Source organism: Sceloporus undulatus, chromosome 1 (genome assembly GCF_019175285.1).
Source record: "Sceloporus undulatus isolate JIND9_A2432 ecotype Alabama chromosome 1, SceUnd_v1.1, whole genome shotgun sequence".
Lineage (NCBI taxonomy): Eukaryota > Metazoa > Chordata > Lepidosauria > Squamata > Phrynosomatidae > Sceloporus > Sceloporus undulatus.
In genome coordinates, this window is record NC_056522.1 from 75,680,725 (window position 1) to 75,691,706 (window position 10,982).

Sequence of the window (10,982 nt, forward strand, 5' to 3'; positions counted from 1 at the left end):
CCTTCCTTCCTTCCTTCCTTCCTTCCTTCCTTCCTTCCTTCCTTCCTTCCTTCCCCCTCTTGGCTCCGGCGCCGCTGGCGGAAAGGCCCAGGGCTGCTGCTGCTGCTGCTTACGTCTGAGCGCCCCTTATCGTTTCACTGAATGCCAACGCCAGCCTTGGCGCTGTTATAGCAATGAAGCTACCCACGTCATTGCCTCCCGTTGGACGTGAGAGGCTGCCAAGCCCTCTCAGCTTCCAGCCCCCTCTCCTTTTCTCCCTTCAGGGAAAGAAAGAAAGAAAAGAGAGGGGGAGAGAGAGAGAGAGAGAGAGAGAACTCCTTAACTTCAAGAGAGGCAGCCCTGGACACTCTCGCCTCTCTCGGATATCCAGGAGGGCCGCTCCGTGGCTCTTAAACCGAGCTCCGCGGAAGCAAGCCCATGGCTCTCCATCACTGAGAGGGAGAAGGGAAGGAAGGAAAGAAAGACAAAAGGGAGGGAGGGAAGAGAGAAAGTAAGAAAGAAAGAGAAAGAGAGGGAGGGAGGGAAGAAAGAAGGAAAGAATGATGGCAGGAAGAAAGGAAGGAAGAAACGAAGGAAAAAAGGAAGGAAGGAGGGAGGGAAGGAAGGATGGGGGAAAGAAGAAAGCAAGGAAAGAATGAAGGAAGGAGGGACGGAATGAAAGAGGAAAGGAAGGCAAGAAGGAAGAAAAGAGGGAAGGGAGGAAGGAGGAAAGGAAAGAAGTAAGGAAGAAAAGAGGGAAGGAAGGAAGGAGGAAATGAAGGAAGGGAGGAAGGAATCAGGAGTGAGGAGCAGGGCGGGATGCCTCCAGGGGCCCGTCCGGACCATCCAGGGGGAAACGAGCCAGTCCAGGCAGTTCCAGCAGGGGAAAAGGGCCAGGTCCGGAGCATCCAGGGCTCTTCCCTCCCAAGACCTGTTGAGCGCCGGATACCTGCCTCCCTCCGGCGGCGAAAAGAGGCTCCCTGCCGGCTGCTCCTCTCCGCCGAAGACCAGAGGGGTCCCCAAAGAAAAGGACGCCGCTTTGACTAAGGGGGCTCCCTGGGCTGCTCCCCGCTCTTCTTGGGGGAAGCTTCTCGGGGTCTGAGGAGCCAGCGGCGCCTTTCCCCCTTTCGCAAAGGCGCCTCCGGGGGCGAAAACAGCGGAGCAGGGGCCTCTTTGAAAGAGGGGTAAGTCGCTTAGAGAAAAGGAGAAGGGTGGGCTCTTGGGGGGGAGGAGGAGAGAGCTTTGGGAGACCGCGACCGAGGAGGCAGAGGGAAAGGATAGTTGGGTGTGTGTGTGTGTGTGTCTTTGTGTGTGTGGCCAGTTAACAGTTCGAAGAGCGGGGCGTAAATACTCTCAAGAAAGAAAGAATCAACGGGCCAGGGGCCCAGAGCCTCTCTCTTTGCCTTCCACCTGCTCCGGCTGTGTTCTCTCCATCTCTCTCTCTCTCTCTCTCTCTCTCTCTCTGTGTGTGTGTGTGTGTACCCCTCCAAAGCCCAGAGTGTCAAGGGTTCCAGGCGGGGACGGGAGAGAGGGACCCCGGGCCTGCCAGCCCTAAAGGCCTGTCCCTCCCTCAGGTCTGCCAAGGCTGGGCAGCGTCGCCTTCGCCTCTGCCCCTTCCTCACTCCCCCAAAACGAACGCCCCTCTGCCCCACACGCCGCCCTCCCTGAGCCCCTCCCTCCCAAAAGGCGCCCAGCGCCAGTCCTTCCTTGGGGATGCCTCCACACTGGAGAAATAACCCGGCTTCGCCCAGCTTTAACTCTTTTTTCTGGGTCAATTCCATAGCCTTGAGCCGACAGAGTTAAACCGGGGCCAAACCGGGTTAATTTCTCCAGTGTGGCTGCAGCCTGGGGGAGCCCTGTCCAGTCTTGTCAAGCCAGCCCCAGCCTTTTTCCCGCCTCTCTTTCTGGTGTGAAGCGTCCCGCGCTCCCTGCCCCCCAAGTGGCCCCAAATGGCCCCCGAGGCACCGCTTCCCTCAGGCTGCCCTCTCCCTCCTTGGCGCCCTCCGCCTTGCTTCCCACCCTCGGCCCCTTGAGAAGAACGTTCCAAGCATACGGAGAACGAGAGGACCCGGCCTGCCTCTCTGCCCTTAGCCCTCCTCGTCCTCCCCTCAGAGGGCGAAAGGGCCCCTGGTCTTCTTCTCCTGCCCCCTGAGTCCCCTCTCTCTGCCCCCACTTCGCCTGAGTTGCCCCTTCCTCTGACTTTGGCACCTCCGCTTCGTCCAGAGGAAGAGGAGGCTTGGATTGGGGCATCTCCTCGAAGCAGGCCCCCCTCTTGGAGGCGGACGGGAGGCTGATTTGTAGGATCTCTCGGCGGAGTCCCTGCCTCCCCTTCCTCCTCCTCCTCCTCCTCCTCCTCCTCTGACTCTGCAGCCACTCCGAAGTCGCGTCCCCTCTCTTTTTTTGAAGCAGCAACTCCTTCCAGTGCGCCGTGCGTGGCTTTCTCTTTCTCCCTCCCTCAGAGAGACAGAGAGAGAGAGAGAGAGAGAAGGAAGGAAGGAAAGAAAGAAAGAAAGGGGGGGGACACACCGACCCCCCTCCAAACACCGTCCCGATGTCGAAAAAACGCAAGACCCCCGAAGGCGGAGGCGGAGGCGGAGGCGGTGGAGGAGCCGGCCTCCCCGATGAGGAGCCCCAAGCCCAGCTGGGCGAGAGCGAGGAGCCAGGTAGGGCAGGGCGCCCAGGACTGGCAGGGGACGGGAAGGGGCCCATTGGGAGCCTCGTTTTGGGGAAGGTAGCTGGCCACCCCCAGGATCCACACCTGGGTAGGAGAAGGCCATCTGCCTTCCCTCTAGGCCCCGTTGCCTTCAAGCCGGGCAGCTTTCGTCTGTGGAGCGTGTGTTTTGAAGCCCTGTTGAAGTTTGGGGGGTTGGGGTGAAAAGGCTGGGATTGGGGGGGGGGACTGTGGACTGACTGTGACCCTAAGAGGCTCCTAGGACTGGCTGACGGAGAAGGGAGTGCAGTTGGGCTGCTCAGTGGTGTCTCCCCACCACCATCGTCACCTCTGGTCCTTGTATTTCGGTGGCGTAGGTTGTGTACTGCTCTCCTCCTGTCTTGACTATTGGGGGAATGTTGTGCAGAAGGGATCGGGGGCAAAGGGAGCTGTTTTCGGCTGGGTGCCTGCATCTGTGAGCAAAGGGATCTGTGGAGTGGCTCAGCTTCAGCATCCCTTCCCACCCCGTCTCTCCCTCAGGCTTCAGAGGCTGTGTATACATTGCACTGTAAGGGAAAGTTGGGGTCTTTATGTTTTGCTTTGCTGTGTTTCCCCCTCCATGTCTGCATGTGAGAGTGCACTCCCATATGCTTTCATACCCACACAGAAGCCAGGTTGGCATGGGACACACACACACACACGTGTGTGTGTGTGTGTGTGTGTGTGTGTATTATAGATCTTGGCCTTTTCCTCCCTCGCTAGCTGCACTTCCTTTCTATTTGAGTTTCCTTTCAGTGCTTCTTTTGCCCAACTGGGCCTAGAATGGACTGGAAGCCAAACTACAGAATTGCAGGGCTTTGAGTCATAATGGAGAGAGAGGACGCGAGAGACAAGAGGTGGGGATGCACAAATTGTGGTCCAAGCTGTTGAAGGTGTCTCACAAGGAACTTGAAGATTCTGGGGCTGCCCAACTTTTCCTTTGCCAAGATTGAGATGGTGGCCTTTTGCTCTACTAGCAGGTGGAAAACCTCAGAGTCTCAGAGCACAGAGAGTTTGAAAGAGAAAGAGAGGAAGATTGGGAATGTATGTCGTCCAATATGGAGTTGCTGGTCCTTGTTCTTAAAATGTTGGGTGTTGAAATGTTACTACAGATGCTGCCCAAGATTATAAAAATGCAGTGTCTCCCACAAATGTGAACCTTGAGGGACAGGATGATCTATGTTTCTCCTGTTTCCAGTGCATTAGGTCCACTTTCTGGTGTGTTCTCTGCTAGCACTCTTACAATGATGCCATGATGGCGTCAACACCTTTTGCTTAGAAGGAGCTTGTTGAGGGGTTTCATGCCAGCTTTACTTTGGATCCCCTATATTTTAGCATCATCAACCATCAAATCTACCCTTCTTATCCAGAATCATTAATTTGTGGGAATAAATTCAATCACTTGCAGGCAAAACCACACACACACCCACACACACACACCCCTCTCTATCTGTATCTACACATATATAATATATATTTGTTCATTCATTCTCAGGTAGAGTTTGAGGTTTTTTGCTTGTTTTTTGGCATTTGCTTGGAAGTCAGCATTTTTTGTCTGATCCTAACCAGGAAACATGAATGAGCGTAGACTGAAAGCTGGTTTATAAATGAAGTGTCATTTGCACCAGGTTGCTAGCTGTGTATATGAAGGCTTGCTGGGAACATGGTTGCAGTGCCAGTATGATGGTTTTTAAAAGAAATAAAAATAAACAAATAGTTGTCATGAAAAACTCTGGGTTATACAGTTATACCTTCCTTACTGTGGAACCATAGTGAAAAGAAAAATGTGGGGGACCAAGCTCAGTTCACTTGTGCAAATGATAAATTACAGAGCAATCCCATCTCTCATGCTCTGGTCACTTCCTTTCCCCCTTCCCTTCACTGTGGCCAAGATATTATATGTGTGGTCCTCAAAAGGTTGTTGGCTCTTCGTAGCCAGAACTCAGTTCTGCCTTATGCACGGCAAGGCTGAAAATACGTGGCTCTCACTGCAGGTAAATGCAATGCTACGAGCCTGATGCACTACATTTCAGAGAGCAGATATTGTTTGGCACACACAAGCCAAATCAAGCAGTTGTGTTAGCACCCCTATATAAAAAGTATCCAATACAGATTCACATACACATCGATATTGTCATATGACAGAATTAAAATTTAAAACGACATGACTTTTCTTATCACACTTTTTTTTGCTTTCAAAATGAGCTGCTTTTTTGGCTTCTCTTCATTGCTGACAGGAAAAAGAATTTTGCTTGCCGGTTATGTACAAATACAACTGTAGCAACTATTTGGAGTACACCGTGTACCACAACATCTGAGAGAATATTTGTATTTGTGTCTGATCTCCTACCAACTCCTTTTTACAAAACTCCTGGGATTATCCTGAAATGATTTGTGGTTTATATACAGACCATTTGTGTTCTATAAAATCAAAATGTTTTTATTTTAGATTTTATTTTATTTTATTTTTACAATATAAAATTAAAAGTCAATATTTATTAGGCTATTATTGCCTATTTGGGCATCTGTAACTCAATGAAAAGCCATATACATAAAATGTCAGCATCTTTATCCCTGGTTTTACTCAATTCAGACAAGAGATTTTTTTTTATATATAAACCTCAAAGGATTTTTAGAAACTGAACAAAATCCAGCAAACAGTAAAACCTTATTCTTTTAAAGAAACAACATGAAGAGAACAGATTGCAGCTGGAGGTTGAAGCACTGATCCACGTATTACCTTTTTCACTGGCCTAGCATGGCAAATTGAGAAGATACTCTGCTAATACCGTTTGCTACTAACTTTCTTTCTTTTTCCATTTAAAATGTTTGACCAGCGCCGCTTCATTCATACATAAACTCACAATAAGCTTTCATACCTTTTCGGTATGCGCAATCCCATATAATGTTGACGTCTTTAAGCTTGCCTTTCTGCGCATGTACCAAGGCTTTGAGCACCTGGTCTCTCGAATGCTGACCAGGCAAACGCAGAATCTCACCCAGCGTTCCGAGCTGGAGAAGCATTTCTTGGGGAAATGGAGCTTCATCTGCAGTATAGCCAAGCATCATGAGTTGGAACGGGACATATTTGTATCCTGAACTAGGAATCAGATAATAATGAACACTGGCGACATCACTTGCTTGGATCTTATTATTTGTTTGATCCATGTATGCCAAATGTAACTCTAAAAGATTCATTTTGAATGTCTAATGTTCAAATATTGCACATTTTTTTTTAAAAAAACTTGATTGTTATAGGAATGGGTGATTCTCTCATCTGAAATACCAGGTTGAAAGTAACACCAGAATCCATATATTATGAGAAAAGAAAGAGATGATGACTATGCTCTCTATTGCAACAAGGAAATTTTCACCTACTTAGAGAACTGTAGTGAAAATGTCCTTTTAACATTTTTATTGTTTTATTTTGGAAAATTATATCCTGCCCTTCCACTGCCCACAGAGTGTTCAGGGTGGCTTTTTTCATTATTTAAAAACACATGCCCAAATGTAGTTGTAGTTGTTGTTGTTATTATTATTATTATTATTATATTAACAACACCTGTGGACAACTGTGGCTCAGCAAGCCAACCAAACAGAGCGAGTCAAGGGTTTAATTCTCCATCCAGGAAACAGAAGAGCTGACCTATTTTTTTAAAAAAAGAAACATGAAGAAAATCTTCACGAGTGGAAGGTAGACTGAATAGGTCACATGGACCCTTTAAGGAAAGTTCTGTAGTGCAGATGTGACCAGGCTGAAGATTTCTTCAGGAAACAGGGTAGTATGGGACATGACATCTGTGACCCTGGACCTAAACCTTTCATTTCATTTCAGTGTACAGTACTGTATGTGAATCCTATCTTTTATCTAATATTTAGTTCCAAGGCAGTTCACAACACTATTTTTTTTAAAAAAAGATATACAATTAAATAGATACAACTAAAACCACAGTAAATTAAAATGCAGTTAAATAAGTTGTCATATTAAAATTACTCCCAAATTAAAACTGTTTAAAAATAATTTAAGAACACATGTGGAGGAGAGTTATAAGCATCCCTCATGAAAAAAACCTTTGTTCCCAGCCAATTGCCAAAAGACTTCTTGAATAAAAAGATCTTTTCCTCTTCCAGCCCCCCCCTCCCCATGGCAGTTCATACAAAGACTAAATAAAGAATACGATTAAAACACAAAACAAAACCAGCTGTTTAAAAAACCTAAACTGAAGGAACAATCTAAAATAATTAGAAACACGTCTTGTAAAGGGGAAAGAAGGCTTACCTCCACCAGAAGGACATGCAGGAGTCTAGCCTCCTTTGGGAGGGAAGCCAGCAGCTTGGAAACAAACCCTGAGAAGTCTCTCTCACACATGGGTCTCTCAAAGAACTGAGAACAAGAGGAGGGCATCATTTGGCATTCTCAAGACCCAACCAGGCTCATATGGGACAAACTGGGACTTCAGACAGCCTAGAACCAAGTTGTTGTGGGTTCCAAAGGTGATCACTGGCATATTTACATTGTACCTGGAAATGAATTGGCAACCAGTGCTTCTCTCATAAAATGGTGCAATATGCTGTTACAACTGAGTACCCTTTAGCGTTCTTACGATCACATACTAGACAAACTGATAGTGTTTAGAAGGCATGTCCTTGTAAAGCACATTGTGTATATGTGCCTTCATGATGTCTATTGACTTTTGGTGACCCCATGAATTTTGCAGGGTTTTCTTAGGCAAGAAATATTCAAGTGGTGGTTTTGCCAGTTCTTTCCTCTGAAATATAGCTCCCAGCACCTGGTATTCATTAGTGGCCTCCCATCCAAGAACTAACCAGGACTGACCCTGCTTAATTTCCAAGATCAGATGAGATTTGGTGCCATTAGGTTATTTAGGCTTGTAGAACACATTACTTTAATCAAATCTGCATGTGGCTTTTAACATAATTGTGTTTTAATCGTTTATTTTGTCCCATAATTGCATTCATTTATTGAATCTTACTGCTAGCTTCCTTGAGTCTCAGTTGGACAGAAAGGAATGTGCAAGCTGCAAATCTTTCAGTATGACCCTATGACTCTTTTTGTTCAGCATTATTTTAAGTCTTTGTCATGTATGGTGAAGGTTACTACTAGGTAATGTGCCTAGGATTGCAGTCTTTATTTTACTGATTGCTTATTTTTAATAAGAGATAATGTCCCTAAACAATGATTAATTCTTTTTGCATTCAGATTCGCTTCCCCACTACTGTATATGAAGCAGTAGCTGGTGTAGTTCTGAAGTCTTTGAGATACCAAAAACAACAACAACAACAACAACAAAAACAAACAAACTAACAAATAAACTCCAACCGATCTTGATAAAAACAGGACTCTGGAAAACAGAGTCTACATCCAGTTAGAAAGCGGACAGTTTGATGGCAAAGGGTATTATAATCAGCCCTCCATATCTGCAACTTTTACTTTTGCGGATTTGATTATTCATGGATTTGATTAATATATTCTCTCCAGGAATCCCAAGGTCTTCCATTGTGACTCGAGAGCTGACTTTCACCAGAAGTTGCACTGGAAGACCTAGAGATTCCTAGAAAGAACATTTCTCTAGACATTTGTAGGTCCTGAGCACAACTCTGGTCAACCTCTGTCAAATGTTGATCATAGAGTTGCACTGGAGGACCTAGAGATTCCTAGAGAGATGTTCTCTCGGGTAAATATATATTTTTTTATTTGCATTTTTTCCACTTTCATGGAAAGAACTGTGTTCTTGCTTCTACAGTTGCAGAAATGTAGCTTTGAGGTGGGAGTTAATAAATATCTTCTGCTAATATAACTATATAAAGCAAGAGTTATGTATGATAGCAAGTTCTTAAATGCATATGCTACTGAATGAATATGTTGCATCTTCAGACTTAGACTTAGCATATGTTTTTTTCTTTTTAGATATTCTGTTTTAATGGCTGTTTTTAAAACAAGATTGATGGTCAGACTCAGAAGTAACAAGTATTGGATTGACAGCAAGAAAGTGACGATAGTCAGATTGATAATTTTTTTCTTTTAAATTAGGAAAATTTATTGCAATAAGAGGTCAATGACCTTATAGCTGGCAAGCTGGACACTTTTTCATTGAATTTGTCTTACAAACTTAAATGCTGTGACCCAATGAACTACACAAATTTGAATGTATTTTCTTAAACTACAAATAATTTTGAGGGCTTGTGTTGCATAAACTAGGAAGAAAGGTGCAGTAAACAAGTGCAGGTTTTGCACGGCAAAAACTTATGTTGACCTTTCCATCTTTCTCTCAGCCTACATTGTGTGCAGGGTATTGTGAAGAAGACATACTTATAGTTTTGAGCTCATCAGAAGAATGCTTAGGATCCCCATACAATGTCAGAGTGCCTGAAATCTCTGTAATGCAAATCCAGATTTATAGGGGTCTTGGGGTGCTGTACTGTAGAAATAATGTAATTTGACACCACTTTTACCTGCCAAAGCTTCACCCTACAGAATCCCGGGATTTGTAGTTTCATGAGACACCAGCACTCTTTGACAGAGAAGTCTAAAGACCTGGTAAAACAACAAATCCCATGATTTCATAGCATGTGGTTAAATGCCTGTACTGCAGCCACTCACTCACAAACCATAAGGTGGCAAGTTCAATACCAGCGAAAGGGCTGAAGCTCGACTCAGGCTTGCATCCTTCTGAGGTCGTTAAAATGAGTACCCAGATTGTTGGGGGCAATTAGCTTACACTTTGTAAACCACTTAGGGAGTGCTTAAGTGCACTGATAAGTGGTATAGAAATGTACTTGCTATTGCTACTTGCTATTGCTATACCACTTAAAGTGATGTCAACCTGCAATATTTCTACAGTGTAGATGCACCCTGTATAAGGTATTGGAATTGGCAGGTTACTATTATCAATGGGAAAACCTCAGACGACAGCTTGACTTGAACTGTACAGTTGTGAATCATAGCCAGGTGTAGTAATCTGTTGATTTTCCATAGCCATACCCCACCCAATGTTTTCAAGATGTTTTCTACAGTTTACATCATCCCCAACCAGTATATCAATTGGCCCATCTAGCTTGGGATGATGGGAGTTCAGGCTAGTGTTGTTGCTGACTATAGTCCAGCATGTCTGAAGGGTTTTTTGGTTGGATAAATGTGAGCTGGAGAAACTCTCTAGAAAAAACAGTTATCTTGCCTTTCTGAGTAACTTGCAAATAGTAGAGCAAGAGTTATGATCAGAATTGTAGGACTGAAGAATCCAAAAGATTTATCTTTTAAATCAGAAAGTGTACTATACAACATTTCCCAGATGAAAAGGGGTACACATGTAGCTAAGCAACATTAGAGTGTGATCAAGAACACAAAATATATTAATGAGGAAGCACATCTGCAAAAAGAAGGTAGGAAGAGTGCCAGTCTAACATTTCTGGACAGGGAGTTCCAGAGTCTGGGAGCGGTCACTGAGAAGGTCTGCATGCATTATTATATCCGCTCCCCACTTTGACCATATCTCTCCTTTATTGTCATTCCTTCACTGGCTCCCCCTCCCTTTCTGTATTCCGTATAAGCTTCTGTTGTTGACTTTTAAAGCCCTGCATGAGCTGGCCCCTCCTTATTTATCAGACCTTCTTTCTCCTCACCTTCCCACTCGTGCCCTCCATTCTGATGGTCAGGGTCTGCTGTCTTAGCCTAGGTTTTTCACTGCCCCATCCCCCTTTGTCCCTTTTCACTTGCTGCTCCTCACTCCTGGAACCTCCTTCCCCACAAGCACGGGTCATCACTGCTTTAATCAGTTTCAAAACTGAGTTGAAAACCATCCTGTTCAGGGAAGCATTCCCAGGCATTGGCGATTGTTACTTGTTGTTTTTAATTTGTTGCCTGCCTTATTTGATTGAACCCTTTCATGTATTATTATTTATTATCTTATATGTATGCCATCGGCAGGTTTATTTTTATCTATTTTACTGACTGTATGTATGTATGTGTAAATCTACAGCACTATATAAATAAAGCATAATAATAATAATAATAATAATAGAAGGGCCTCCCCATAAGATTTCAGATCATGGACTGGTTCACAAGAGAGAATATGGTCCTTCAAATACCCTGGAATTGAGCTGTATAGTGCATTATAGGTCAAAACCAGCACTTTGAGGTTTCTGTTTCTCTTCTCTGAATTTTTATTTTTTCCCTTTTTTGTAACATCCCAGAGTTATAGTGCATAAGTACTATTTGAATGATGCACTATACTGCTATAACTAAAAGAAGAGAAAGAAAATAGGGAAGGGACTGTATTGTAATATGCCCAGGAAA

The 10,982-nt window shown here is 44.7% G+C and overlaps 1 protein-coding gene across 4 annotated transcripts in view; it reads left to right on the forward strand.

Moving 5' to 3' along the window:
* The first annotated feature begins 668 nt into the window (after positions 1-668).
* Positions 669-10,982, forward strand: part of PDE10A (phosphodiesterase 10A) — a 398,987-nt gene continuing 388,673 nt past the window's right edge. For 2 of the 4 annotated variants that reach the window (XM_042479399.1, XM_042479409.1), the window contains exon 1: positions 669-1,163. Coding sequence is in view for 2 of the 4 variants with exons in the window: in XM_042479371.1 (XP_042335305.1) it covers positions 2,531-2,642 (112 nt within the window). In the remaining 2 variants the exon portion in view is untranslated. Of the gene's footprint in view, positions 1,164-2,477; positions 2,643-10,982 lie in introns of those variants that run through there. The other 2 variants (XM_042479371.1, XM_042479390.1) reach the window with 1 other exon arrangement.